The following is a 15,453-nucleotide window of genomic DNA, read 5'->3' as shown; positions in this document are numbered from 1 at the left end:
AAAAGCGAACACGTCCCACGTCTCCTATACCGAAAACTAAGACCTCAAAAGTTCCCTCCAACTTAAGACCAAAATCAAAAACCTCCATTTTCTCTAAAATCTTTGAAAGTTTTATTTACCGTTTCCTTTTTGACGATATCATAGGCAGTGCGATAGCGCTGCCTAAGTAAAGAACGATGTAGGCACAATGGTTTTAAAAACTACCACGGATAACATACGTGGGGTAGCTAACCTGACTTTGAGAACTCCTATTTTGCTTGCATTTTATTAACTGGCTTTATTACTGAGTCCTACAATTTCCACAAATATAATCTACCAGAACCATCAACCTTTTCTTTTAATAAAGTCTACATACACAAAATTGATAGTTTATTAATCTCGTCTAGCATAAACACTCAAAAGAAAAACATTTCTTAATAAAAGAAAGAAAAGGCTATGGTAAATACGTCCAAAGCAAAAGGCAGAACAGATTACTGGCAGTTTGGATTGAATGGAGCCTGTTTTGGGTACATTTCCGTTGTTGTGTATGGTGGAGGAGCATCTGCAAAAGAAAAAGATATTTTTAGATCATACGATATCGCAAGACGCATTTCTTGTGGAAGTGACCAATTAACAAAACCAACTATATTAACGCATCAACAATGCTATAAAGTTAAGAAATATAGCTCAATCTTTAGCAAGAGCATAAACCCAGTTGAACAAATACTTATTCTGTGCAGCAGAGAGAGGGGAGGGGGTGGCCTATCCCTTCCTACAAACAAAACTTAAGTTTTCGAGTTATTGGGCACTTCTTCAAATTCTCAAACATTTGTTTTTCGTTCTTCCCCCTCCCCTCTCCCCCCCCCCCAAAAAAAATGCAGCGTGCATGCCTGGTTCCGTGCTTATAATTTCAGTTCTACTAAAAGCAAATGACAACAAACTACGCAATGCCACTTTTTTCAGGATAGTGATAAATGTTCCATTTTCAGTTGTTACGGTCGAAATGGTTAAATTTTAATCCATAAATCATACATGTTTAAGGCAGAGAGAAACCTGAAAATTATTAGCTACCATCCATCTACTATCCACAAACATACACAGGATATTCTTAAGTCCTTTTCACTCTTTCACTCTCCTGAAAATAATATAAATCCCTTTCTTTAGTTCCCTCTCTCTTACAAACAGCAAACGTACGTATTATTACTTAACAGATTTACATCTGGATACATGAACCTAATCTTGGTATCTAACAGCAAATATTCCACTCAGACATACTGCTATGTTTAAGCCAAACACTATATATTACTAACCATCAAATATAATCAAAAATATATTATAAAAGCTGAGACTAAAATGTGGATGGTCGTGGTTGAAAATCTTTGATTGGCGGTGAGGACTACCAGTGAGAAAACCCAAGTATTATTGCAATCGGCACAATTTTTCTTCAGAGCGTTTGGATCGAATTGCAAATAAAAAAATAAAGGAACCCCACAAAGTATTTTTCCATCCTTAATTGCGAACCATATTAAGCATTTTATCAATCTCAATGTTTCTAGAAAAGATAACAAAAACATCGCTAGAATATTTCAGTGTTAACATTTTTGATCGTATTTCTTTTAGATAGTTGGTGTTTTAATACACAGTATTAACTAACCAAAATAGAAAGTTGAACTTAATTTTATAAGACAAACTTTGGAACAATGAAAGTCCAATAGACTTGCCTGGATGGATAAATGCTTGGTTTTGTCCATAGGCTCCAGATGGATACGGTGCGGCTGGTGGATACGGTGCTCCAGCTGAGGGGTAAGGTGCGTTTGTTGGGTACTGCGGGTATGGAGCACTATTGTTTGGAAACGGAGCACCATTTGTTGGGTAAGGGGTAGAACCATGATGTGGGCCACTCATTGGATATGGTGCAGCAGCTTGATACGGTGGTGCATTAGTTGGGTATTGTGAAAACTCAGGCTTGTTTGGCTGAGCAGAAGGTGGCTGAACTTGGACATACTGTGCAGCATTCTGACTTGTCGGATTTGAAGGATGAGCCGAGTAGGAAGCTGAAAAAAGAATTAACAATGACTAGAAAATCTTCCTTCTAAGGAGCGATTGTGAACAGTTAAGTTTGCCAGAGTAAGGTACACCCCACAACAAACTGTGCATGTTTTATAATTTCCTTTTATTCTCTGATTACAAAAACCGTTCATTTGCACTTTCGATATTTTGAATAGCGATTCTTTCCATTTTTGGTTAGTTTGCTTTTTCTTCCGCTCCTTACAACCACTTAATGTAAGAAATGGAGAAGTACTATCATTATTAGAGCCATTATAAGCACAATTATTATAACCCCTAGGTTGTCTTACTAACAAATACAGACAGTGGCATAATTGAGATAGAATTATCGATCTTTAAGCCAATCATGGGATTTTAAATTAAGTTTTTCTTTGTTCAAGTTCCTTTTCAGGAATCAAAAAGGGGTATCACCGTAAAAATTACCAAAATGGTCTAAAACTGAATGTGATTTTATTAAATAAACTCTGATGTTAATCAAAGTAGCAGATAAATAATGGTTGCTACAGACTGAAGCTGAAACCTAGTAGAGAGCAAAAATCAAGCAATAATAACCAAAAATCAAATACATATTTTCAAAGAAAATGTTCAGCGTGAAACAATTATATCAACTGACACTGACTCGAAAATTGTAACGACCTGAATGGTCGTTACTTCACAGGTTCAATTTCACAGCAATTTTTAATAATGAAAACAACACTTGAGAGTTTAGACAGACCCGAAAACCTTTTGAAAAAGACATCCAGTCATAAAAAAAAAAATCAAATCAAAGAAACTGTTTTCAAAGAAGATGAAAACATTGAAACATTAAAAACAAACTGAAAAACATTTAAAAACACATTTTCAAAGAAACTGGTCAGCGTGAAATAATTATCAACTGACACTGACTCGATAGTTGTAAAGAGAGCCTAAACCCCTTGAAAAAGACAGCGAGTCGAGATACAAAAAAAAACCTTGAGATCCTCATAGGCGAAGACGTTGATCGGAGGCATATAGTGCCTCATTTTCACAACCAAGGAGAATCACACTCAGCGGCGGATCCAGGGGGGGCCCGGGGCCCCCCCCCAAGATTTTCTGGCGCCCTCTCATCCATCGTGCAAACGACCCTTTTTTGTGAATGATTCAACTAAGGCCGACGCTAAAAAAAAAAAAATCGGATACGCCGTCATTTTTTACTTTCTTTTTATCACATTATCTAAAGTTCAAATCCGACACTGCACGAATCATGATTATTGGGTTTATTTTTGGGACGTGCTAAACGAGCAAAACATTTTGTGAATGCTTACGAGAAACGCATGTCTTTGGGGAGTTGCGTGGGTGGTTAGATCCAACCGGCGGGAGGCTAGGCGCGAGCGACCCTGCCACTGCCTTCGGAGTATTTTTGCTCCGTGTGTTAGACCAGTTAGACGGAAACGCATTTAAAATGGATCGGAAAAAAAATCAGGGCATGAATATAGAACAGAGAAGAAACAAAGAATGATGGCGGAAAGCCGTAAAGGATCGAGGGACATCTCTGATTATTTTGCCAAGAAATATTATATTAAAGGTAAGCTTTTAAAGATAGAACAATAAGGAAGGAGTGTCGTTTAAAGTGGGTATCAACACTTCTAATTTCTATCTTTAGCCCATTGTCGGATAGCTTTCCTGATAAGGCTCGTTCGTCAAGCTTCATAGCGTACCAGCTGCTTTTGTTGTTATATATTGCATACGGTCCCTCTTGTACAGTGTTCTTCGTATGCAATTTGTCCGAAGCGTTTGACCTGATTTTTACCAGCCCACTCGTCTCGCCTGACGGTTATGATATTGGCTTAAAGCAGTATTTTTACCGACACACTGTGTCAGCTCTGAAATTATCTTTCAAATTCTTGCAGTTAAAGCTCTCTCTTTAGCCTTGTAAACTTCGGTGATAATTGTTTCGGGTTTCAGCTCTTGAAAAATATTTGTTAGCATATGTCGGGGATCGGTTCTTGGGGTTGCAAATTAAATTAGTGATGTTTAGGGTGGTATTTTATTTTAAAGTCCGGGTTTCCTAGAAATAGTTTTGGGGTATGAAAGTTCAAGATTGTTGGGGGAGTTTAAAGTTAATGTTGCTGATTCAGTTTATTTTCAAATTTAGTTCCAATTCTGCCTTCACCATGTTGAGAGTTAAATATACTAAAACAAGCCATTATACAAAGTGTATATACGTTTACAATAAATGTCTTGTGCAAACTTTAAAAGAGAAACTTTTTTTGTTAGATGTTGAGACGACGGCAACTTCTGATGCCCACTCTGAGTCGACGGTCGGAATGCACAAAAACGCATTCAGCCAGGAGAACGAACTGTCACCAACAACTCCGTCCGCTTCACAGACGGCCTTCATAACAAACTTCGGCGAAACGACACACACTGATCAGCTGACTGAAGGATCAAGAAGCAGTACTCAAACCTTGGTGGTACATAGCCCAACACTGATTTCACAGTCCCCGCACCCGCAGCAAAATCAAAGCGCTATTTTTTCGCCTGAAACTGACTTCACGCCGTCGAATGACTTTGGTATTGTAGTAGCGCTGAAAGAGCGAAATCAGTTGTCTTCTGGCGAAATTATGTTTTTTATGAACGAAAGGTGGAAGCCGAAGAACCAATCTGATCTTCCAGTCTCGACACAAAAGAGAAAAGGTGGCGAAGTCAAGCGTCGCTTGAATACCGAACATCTTGCCCGGTATCCTTGGCTCGCAGTGAGTCGTCATCCAGACCACGAAGGCCTTTGGTGCAGTGTTTGTGTTTTGATGAGGACCAACGAAAGCGGAGGAGGATGGTCGGCTTTATCTGGAGGCGGCGGAGGGCAAAAAATGGGAAAGTTGGTCTTGAAACCGCTAAAAGACTATTCGAAACTTACCGGGAAAGATGGTGCGCTGACAAACCATGCTGAAGCACAGTTTCACAAACACTGCCAGGAAAAAGCTGCCGCGCTGCTAACAACGTTTCAGCGCGGTAGTCAAGATCAAGATATCAGGAATGCTCTGGACTGTGAAAGAGTTAAGCAAATACAGCAGAACCGTGCACTCTTGAGAAGCGTTGTTGAAACTGTCAAGCTTTGCGGGGCACAGAATATCCCCCTTCGTGGCCACCGTGATGATGGCAAACTTGATATCCAAGACTCTGATGTCATTACAGCAGTAAACGACGGGAATTTCCGCCACCTACTTCGGTATCGGATTCAGAGTGGAGACTCGCAACTTAAAAATTTACTTGAAAATGCACCGAGCAACGCCAAATATACGAGTAAACAGATCCAGAATGAACTGATTGGAACAATTGGGGAAATGATAAAAACCGAAGTAGTGAGAAAAGCAAACAAAGCAACGGTTTGGTGTCTTCTTGCAGACGAGTCAACAGACAGGCAGACCAGAGAGCTGATGGTCATTGTTTGTCGTTATGTGTGTAAAACCGAGCAGGGATACGTGATTCGAGAAGATCCTTTTGCAGTTGTCGATGCCTTTCAAACCCTGTCAAGACTCGCTGGAGATGAGGAAAGTGACGACGGTAGAAGCATCGAAGAGAAGCTAGACGGCAAGAGCCTCGGGAAGCTGCTGTTGAGTGAGGTCAGGAAGTCAAATCTGGATTTGTCAAAGTGCGTTGGTCAAGGATACGACAAAGCTGCTAGCATGGCAAGCTTGACAAATGGTGCTGCTGCTGAAGTTAAACGCCAGTGTGAACTGGCAGATTACTTCCACTGTGTGAGCCATGCCACAAATCTCTCATGTTCAAAGATAGTTTGTTCCCATTCTGCGCAATGCCCAAGACGTTGTTCGAGACACAATTTCTCACTTCAGCTCAAGTGCCAAGAGAACAAGACTTCTAAAAAAGCATCTTATCGCGGACAAAGCTAAAACAGAGATACTCGTCAGTCTTTGTACCACGAGATTTGTAGAGAGACACGAAGCAATCAGCAGGTTTTGGGACTCCCTTCCGTCGATCGTTTCTGCTCTGCAGGAGATGGAAGGATGGCACGATCGAGAGGCAAGTAGCAGAGCTTATGCATTACGATCCTGCATTGAAAAATCAGATACACTCGTAGGACTGGTTTGCCTGAATTCGTTTTCGTCGATCATGAAACCTTTGACCGAGTCACTACAACAGAAGGATGGTGACCTCGTGAGAGCCTTGTCCCTCATTAGCAGCGTGAAGGCAATGCTGGAAGATATGCGATCACATGCCGAAACCAAATTCAGACTGCTTTACGAAGATCTTCTAAAAATGGCCGAAAAGATTGATGCTACCATCAAGGTAACGCAGCCACGCATAGCTTCACGTTCTACATACCGGGCAGGGGTATCCAAGATGGATCCAGAAAGTCATTATAGGATGGCGGCATTTATTCCAGCCCTGGACACCATGCTGCTTGATTTTACGGAGCGGTTCAGCTGCCATTTTACGAATGCTGCAAAACTTTCAGCTTTGATCCCGGCTGTGGTTAATGGCAAACGCTGGGAGGACGTTCAGCCAGGGTACGAAAAGTACAAGGAGCTGCTCGTGGGTACGGAGATAGACGTTAAAACCGAGTTCGAGATTTGGAACAAGTATTGGTCTAAGGAAACCGTGCAAAAACCGAAAACAGCTATTTCAGCGCTGAACAGTTGTCAGGAAAATGTATTTCCCAACATCTTCGCATTGTTGACAATTCTCGCGACGCTTCCTGTGTCAACCTGTGAAGCAGAACGAATGTTTTCAAAGGTTGACAGGACATGTTCATCAATACGAAGCACGATGACTGAAGAGAGGTTGGAGGCTCTACTACTCATGCAGACTTACAGAGACGAACTGCCGAAAACAGACGATGCTATCGATATGTTCGCTCTCAGAAAAGCTCGCCGATTGAGTTTAGTTGTGTAGTGTGGTACTGTTTTTATTTTTTTTTGCTACGTTTTACCTTTATGAGCATATTTGGCAGTGTTTTCATATAAATAAAGAGCTATCAAATTAGTCCTGTATAATCAGTTTTTGGCGCCCTGTGTCCGGCGCGGCCCCCCCCCAAGATTTTCCTCTAGATCCGCCGGTGATCACACTATAGCATTTGTAGCATAGGGATGCATCCACTCATTTTCCCCAGAAGTAATCTTATAGAACGGATGGATGGTCATAAAGAAATGAATTAGGGTGGACTTGGAAACTATAATTTATATTTTATTGTCTTTTTTGAGTAGCAAGAGATCGAGAAAGACCCACCCACTTACTACAAATCCTGGATCTGCCACTCGATAGCATCAAAAGACACAATATCTTTAGAATTTTAGCACTGGGGCCTTGTAATTTCACAAGGCGGTTCTTCATTATTTTTGTTTTGTTTTTTTATTCATAAGTTCAAGATTGCTCTTATGGTTAATTAGGTAAAATTCAGTCCATAAATTTGCAACATATGACATAATTTTTTTTTATGTATTTGTAGTATATAAGTGAGTGTAAAGCATGTTCAATGGGTTTATTATGTTCAATGGGTTTATTAACAAATGAAAAGAATAAATCACACAAAATCAAAATACTCAGTCCATTCTTGGACGCCGAGAACCAAAATCATTACAATTTAACATAATACGCAGAATGGTCACCACTCCTAATCTTAGACACAACCATACCCCTCATTTACCAAATAACTAAAACTATTACCTTCCCGTTCCTTACCCTCAGGGGAAATATTAAAGGCATTTCCTAATATTAAAGCATTAAAATATAAAAATTGCTTCTTGAGGTTGTCCTTCATTTCCAGTAAAGCAAAAAGCGGCAATTGTGTGCTGAGAATAAAAGGTTTGGCCCTCAATAAATGGTTAACATCTGTCTTTTATATGGGAGAAATGAAAACTACAGTTATAAAAAAATGTAAAAAAAATAATAGCAGAAACTAAACATAGAAAAAATTAAAATGAGCGAAGAAAAATTTAAAGAGCAAAAACTCCAAACACAAATAGAGTAAAAACTTTGGTATATCTCTCAATTTCAAACTTTTATACGAGTAAAGTCCAGCACTTATAAAAGCACTGTTGTGATCTCCTTTCCTTCTTCATACATATTTTTTTTCTATTCCGGTCTTCATGAAGAACAGAAAATCTTAGAGAAATAAAAATGGATTGGTTTAGAAAATTACCCTTACACCTAGCGCCCTTCTTCGGGATGAAATTCTGATTCTAAAGATATGTCTATGTCTATGTCTTATCCATCTCAATTGGCAGTTAATATAAAATTTTTACCAAAAAGTGGCCATGACTTTTGGAAATAGCATAAAATAAGGAATCTAATAGAACTACTTTGATTTGTGTTACATGTCCCCTTCTGGAGAGAGTGACCAATAAATAGATAATGTTAAGGTTGCTCATATGAGAATATGTGCTTATATGAAGTGATCATTCCAAAAATTCAGCTTTAGATTAAGACACTATTAGACGTCGATTTTTACTTTTAACAGGAATAACAGACTCCTATATACCCTAGTGTCTTGTATCGATCCTGCCAGTCTTCGGTTTACAACAAGATAATCAATAAGATTAGCCGTCTTACTATCATATGAATGCCATGTTAACTTATGGGCCATCTTATGACCAAGTACTGTATTGGTTATAACTAGATTTTCCTACCTACAAAATTGCAGCAGTCTATAACCGTTACTATTTTCTTTTCTTACAACAAATTTACCTAGACTAGGATACAATATATCCCAACCGACCTGGGCTTTCGGTTCTACAGGGTATATACTACTGTGACTTATACCCTGCAGTTTTTAGTCGTAAAATGAGCAACAAGCAAACCATCAACTGAAAAAGAGACGAAGGCGTTATTTTTGTTCAGGATCTGTATCAAGAATTATTGAGATGCTCCATAATAAAGGAAATGAAGCTTTTTCGAAACTTCTCGGTATCAGCGATCAGGGCTATGTTGGGATTGCTTTAGGGGCTCATTTGAATCGCTATGTCTACTGTCTATTATAATTAAAAACAACATGATATTTAAAATATAATACAATTTCTGATGAAAAAGTTACCTGCATATACAAGATGCTATAACACATGATGTATATAATTAACGAAAAAATACGTTCTAATTGCGGTTGCAGCGGTAGCTACAACTTAGTAAAGGATGATATGCATCACTGCCGCCATAAGAAAGAAGGCCCTAGATCCAAAAACTAGAATTTTTCAGGATGCAAGAAAAACTATTCATCAAGCTGGTATCAAGACTTTTTCACTTTTAATTTACATTTACATTTACTAATGCTAAATTTAACTGTATAAAATGATTTGTTCCTTTAAAAAAGTATAAAATATTAATATTTAAAAAAAATAATGGATTTAGAGCCTTTTACCTTAGTACTGCTCGGCAATACATATCTAAAAGCCCTAATTCACATTCAATGAGTTAAGTCTCTTAATGTTCAAATTACTCAGGTTCAATGACACTCATTAATTTATTAATACCAAAAAATATTTATCAGAGGCAACGCTATAGCGTTGCCTATAGTAAAGGTTATACAGCTCAAATGTTTTATTATTATTATTTTTTTCTCCCAGAGGTACTTCACATCGAAGGGGTCCTCGCATAAACTTCGGAAGAGGCTCATTTGATTGAAAATTAGAAGTTCTAGTGGCCTTTTTAAGAGTCAAAAGTGATCAGAGGGCAACTAGCCCCCCCACGCCCTTTTTTCCCAAATGCATCCGATAAAAATTTTGAGACAGCCATTTGTTAAAAATAGATCAAAGATTATATATCAAAAACTCCGGTGTCGATACAACCCCCCAGGGCGCGGGGGTAGGCGTTGCAAATTATGCCTTGGGGGCATATATGATTCCTATGGAAGGGATGCTTCAGAGAAGTACAAACTTCAGAGAAGGATCATTTCATTGGAAATTGAAAGTTCTACTTAACTATCCCCCCCTCCACCACGCCTTTTTTCCTCAAACCCATCTGATGGAAATTTCGAGATAGTATTGATTCAGTCTTTGAACAGTTAAGATCTATCTATTCTTTTAAAAAGGATTAATCCCAGTTTTGAAGCAGTTGTTGGTAAAGGATTTTATTCTGATTTAATTAGACACTGAATTCTTTCAGTAGTTACGAAATAGTGAGAACACTTTTACGTCTTATAATCTATTAAAATATTTATTCAGTATCTGTAACCTAGTGGAATGTGTGACGTCACTGGATAAATTGAATTGACTGGAGTTTCTGTCCAATGCATTAATTGAACTTTTGGCTTTCTTAAATTGAGATAATTTCATATGATATCCAAGTGCGGTATTTAAACTATATTCCAACGCTTGTAGAATTCTATCTGTGTTACCTGTTTGTGGATATTTGCCAAGTGAAATACCAATTAAAGCAATCAGAATAGCGTTTGCCATCGAACAAACCAATGATTTCACTTTGTGGATTATATAGTATTTAAAATGCCACATGTAAGATAGTCGTCATTTGACAAATCTGTTAATTTATTCGGAGAAAAACTGGACAAAACAATTGTGTCTCAGGTGGAGTTTTCCAGCAAACTAGACTCAATTTCTGCGGAAGTTGTATCGTTAAAAAGTGATGCAACAACCCGTGATTCACGAATACTTGAACTAGAATCTACACTAGAGGAGCAGAAGCTTAAATCTGAAGCTCTTGAGAAAGGATTGCTTGCTTTTGAAGTAAAAGACCGAAAGCTTAACTTGTTGATTCACGGATTACCGGAAGAAAAATCTAATGAAACGCCTGAAGCTAATGTGAAAAACCTTTTTGTGAATACGCTAGGAATCCATGAGCCAGTAATGATAACGAAGTGCTATCGCATTACTTCTCGTTCGGCAAATATTACAGACTCCCGCCAACGCAAAAGCAAGTGAAGCCTTTGCTTGTATCGTTAGGGTCCGAAAATGAGATTCAAGCTATAATGTCAAACGTCGGTAAACTTAAGGCCAATGGTATCTTTATTTGCACACTTGCTGCCAGAACTGAATATCCGAAGAAGTGAGCTATTGGCCAAATCACGTGAGATAAAAACGAAAGGCGAAATAACGTCTTCCCGGGTTCGTCAAAAAGGCATAGACATATGGCTTGAAGTTAAAGGATCTGCTTCGTTTTCGTGGTACAGCGTCCGGATTAGTTAATGGATTGGTTGTGACATGGATTTCGATTTATTAGTATATTCCGCGAGTGAAAACAGAGATTGGAATTGATCTCGTCATGCTGTGTTTTTTGTGCCTTGTTATTATGTGTGATTATTTTCATGTTTTTCTTCTTTTCTGTCTAGCTCTAGTTGTGCAAAAAAAGTTCTCGTTCTGCTCGTTTTTTCTTTCCGCAGCAAATAAGCTTGTTGTTGCGCTGTCCAGATTGAAGACCCAAATGTCTGTATTGCTACTGTTTAATTTGGATCTAGTTAGGCGAACTTCTCACTCCTCGCATGCTGGGGATTATCTGAGGTACCACCTTTTACTCATTGGCCTATGATTTCATATTCATTTTGGTAAGTTTTATATATATGATATTATGATGATAAAAATTGTTAAATAAGAAAACATCGGACCGGCTCCATGATTTTGAGAAAAAACAACTTGACCAAAATGAATTATTTAAATCGGTAGGATCAACTGGTGATGAATCTTCTGATCTTTTTATCCAGTCTTTTCCTCGTAGTAAATATATAAATAATGACCAAATCCCTCCATTTGATCAGTTAGTATCCTCCCGAATCGCGTTTTGGAATTGTAGAGGAGTGCTTAGTAGTTTGGATTTTCTATCCACATTCCTTTATAGTAATGGTATTGGTATTCTGGGACTATGTGAGACTTTTTTTTAGTGATGGTAATAGTTCTTTGGTTGGTGTATCTGGGTACAGGATAGTTACTAGAAACAGGTCTACCCGTTCGAAAAGTGGACTTGCCGTGTTTATTGACCAGAATCTCCCTATCCGTAAAATTACAGATTTTAATGATTTGTATCAAGAGATGGAGTTTGAATTTTTAATGGTTGAGATCAAGTCTGGTAAGGCGAAGCTACTCCTATGTTTATTTTATCGACCACCGGGATCAAGTGCGTCAAATTTTATTGGTAAGTTGAATGATCTAACACAACGGATGAATTTTAAGAACCATCAAGTGGTTTTTATGGGTGATTTTAATATAGATTTGGGACTGGTGAGTTCGGAGTCCCAAGAATGAAGATCTCTACCTGTAGATTTACTAACTACTTGCTTTTCTGCCGGATTGGTTCCAACAACAAGAATACCAACACGTATTGGTGAACAGTCGGCATCAGTTATTGACAATATTTTTACGAAATTTAATCTACATTCGAGTTTTGTCGTATTAACTGATGAATCTGATCACTCTATGTTACTTGGTGAATTTTTGATAAATAGACTGAAATCTAACCCGAATATATAAGTATGAAGGACTATATTGATGATAAATCATTACAGAATTTGAGAGCTAAATTGGCTTGTAGCGACTGGACTTCAGTTTATGAAGAAGCCAACCCAAATGCAATGGTTACCCCATTTATTGAGAAATTCTCTTCTGCCCTTGACTCTGCCTGCCCCTTTCGAAAAAGCGCTCCAGGTATGCGACCCTAAAAAAGCTTTGGATCACCCAAGGCTTATTAACTATTAATGAACACAAAAATATACTATTCAAGTAATATATTGATAATCCTGATGTACTTGGTACGCAATTCAAAAATTATAAAAACACTCAGACAACCCTGCTCAGGAAAGCTAAACAGGCTTACTACCATAAGCAGTTTCAAAAAGCAGAAGGATTGCCAAAGAACACATGGGCACTGATAAATGAATGACTGAATCAACAAAAAACTAATACGTTTCCTGAGACCATAACCAAGCCTGATGGAACGTCTTCAACATCCCAACAAGAAGTAGCCAACACGTTAAATGAAATTTTTGCATGCATTGGAGAAGCAACCGTAGAGGAAGCTTATGGCCTTTGAACTGTCGTCACGGATAATTAAAAAAAAATACCTACCTCCGCCATCTTGCTCCTCTATGTTTCTGTCGCCAGTCACTGAGGACGAACTGCTGAAGATTATTCAAGCCATGAAAAACGGTCACTCCGAAGGTCCAGATGGGTCGTCAAATTACCTCTTAAAGAAGACCATCGATTGCTATGTCGGCGTTATCGCACACATCGTCAATTCTTCATTTAAAGATGGCATCTTTCCTACTGTCTTCAAGTCGGTGAAGGTTATACCCCTCCACAAAGGTAGCGACCCCAAGCTGCCTTCAAACTACCGCCCTATCTCTATTCTCTCTGCTTTTTCGAAAATTATGGAGCGTTGCATCTACAACAGACTGATCAATTACCTGACTAAGTCTAACTTCTTCAATAAGTATCAGTTTGGATTTAGGCCTGGGCAATCAACCAAACATTCTATAGTGGTTTTGCTACAGTTTTTGAATGATGCGATGGACCGTGACGTGATACCAGCTACAATATTTGTGGATGTAAAAAAAGCGTTTGACACGATTTGTCATCTGATTCTTCTGGATAAGCTTGACAACTGCGGAATAAAAGGTAATGCTCTCTTACTTATCTAGTCTTACCTCAGTGGTCGGAATCAATTTGTGGACGGAGGTGCAGTAAGATCGGTAAAAACGCCATGTTCTGAAAAGATAGGAATACCACAAGATTCAGTTCTTGGACCACTACTATTTTTAAAATACGCCAATGACCTTCTGGACACTATCACCGATGATGGACTTGCTCTACTATTCGCAGACGACACGGCTAATTCTGTCACAGATACAGATGAATCATCCGTCAGAGAAAACCTCTGTTTTGGTCTAAAGAAGCTAATGCAGTGGTTTGCTGACAACCTCATGGTGTTAAACTCTTCGAAGACCCACTTTATCATCTTCTCTCGAATTTCACATGCCGTACCGTCGATTTCTCAAATATCTGTCCGTTTTAACGGAGAACTAGTTACCATTGCCAGGAAGGAGTCTTGTAAGTATCTAGGGCTAACAGTTGATGAAAATTTATATTGGAAACTTCATCTTGATAGGCTAAGGATACAGCTAGGAAAGAATGTGGGGTTACTGCGGTATCTAAAATTCCACCTCCCTTTCCCTGCTCTTAAGTCAGTTTATTATTCTCTAATCCATTCTTATTTTAATTATTGTCCGATTGCTTATTTAAATATTTTCAAAACTCTAATTAAGCCCCTTCAACGTCTTCAAAATAATGCCCTTCGTACGTTAAAAGCACTCCTTCCTTCCCCATCTTCCATCCCCGATAAATCCCCTACTAAGAGCCTTTATATATTTTTAAGAATATTGCCAGTTGATCTAGTCCTTCCTGTACATTGTGTCTTTTTCAGACTAAAACAAATAAAAGAATTATTAGCATTCGGTTTAAATTCTAGTAACTTCTCTTTACTTTCTTCTGTCCAGAATAATTATTGTTTAAGAAGAAGTTAAGCCAAAATACCTTGCCCTAGAATTCGATCTGAAAGATCCAGATTTTCTCCTAAAAATTCAAAAATAAAGTTCTGGAATATTTATGAAAGTAATATAGATTCGCGTTTTTCTATTCCAGTTTCTAAAGCTAAATTCACACTATATCTACTAAGTAATTATAGATAATCATTTATGTATTTGAAGTCATGTAGGCCGGTGCTATTGTTGATAAAAATTTAATTATGTGGTATTATATTGATTTGAGGTGTGGGCTTTGGGTTCAGTGTGGTGTCTCATTTTTATTCCGAGTATATCTAATGTATTATTATTCCTTTTCATCATTTGTTATTATTATTATTATTTTTATTTTTTTTAGGGTGCCTGTTTTCGGGTATAACTCACTGTTTAGGCACCCTCTGTAAATATTTTCTTTTCCATTGATTCATATTGTACAAGTGTTATTTTGTCTTGTAGTGATTTAATGAGAAATTAAAAGAACTTGAACTTGAACTAGCCCCTCCCCCCTCCACCACACCTTTTTTCCTCAAACCCATCTGATACAAATTTCGAGATAGCCATTTTTTAGAAATGGTTCAAAGATCATATCACGAAAACTCCGGAGTCAACACAATCCTCCAGGGCCCGGGGGGGTAGGCGTTGTAAGTTTTGCCCTGATGGCATATAGTATTGATTCAGAGTTCAGAGAGTTAAGAGCAATTCAATCGGATAAAATTCAGGATTAAATCTGGACAGCTTGCGTAACCAATTTTCACCTGTGTGTGACTTAGTGCCAAAATTGTTATTATCTTCTTAGAAGAAAAGAAAAATACCTTATTGCTTCGTAACGATACTAGATCAAATTAAGAACTACATTTGTATGTCGATAAGATCCAAAGTGTGAAAATGGCAAACCAAACACTAGAGGCCGAGAAAATGCAAAATGCCCAGTTTTTGCGAGAGATTAATTTCAAATTGGATTTATTACCGGCGCTTTC

At 38.1% G+C, this 15,453-nt stretch overlaps 1 protein-coding gene across 1 annotated transcript in view; it reads right to left on the bottom strand.

Annotated features, from left to right (window-relative positions):
- Positions 1–313: 313 nt before the first annotated feature.
- Positions 314–15,453, bottom strand: part of LOC148944446 (uncharacterized) — a 59,661-nt gene continuing 44,521 nt past the window's right edge. Inside the window, exons 4-5 of the mRNA XM_089100093.1 lie at positions 1,701–2,033; positions 314–541 (exon numbers count right to left, since the gene is read on the bottom strand). Of these exons, the coding sequence (XP_088956219.1) occupies positions 471–541; positions 1,701–2,033 (404 nt within the window). The 3' untranslated portion in view covers positions 314–470. The remainder of the gene's footprint in view (positions 542–1,700; positions 2,034–15,453) is intronic.

This window comes from Artemia sp. Qi Xiang Cuo, chromosome 14 (assembly GCF_049724085.1).
Source record: "Artemia sp. Qi Xiang Cuo chromosome 14, ASM4972408v1, whole genome shotgun sequence".
NCBI lineage: Eukaryota > Metazoa > Arthropoda > Branchiopoda > Anostraca > Artemiidae > Artemia > Artemia sp. Qi Xiang Cuo.
Note: the sequence above shows the minus strand (reverse complement) of the source record. Positions and strands in the feature narration are given on the sequence as shown.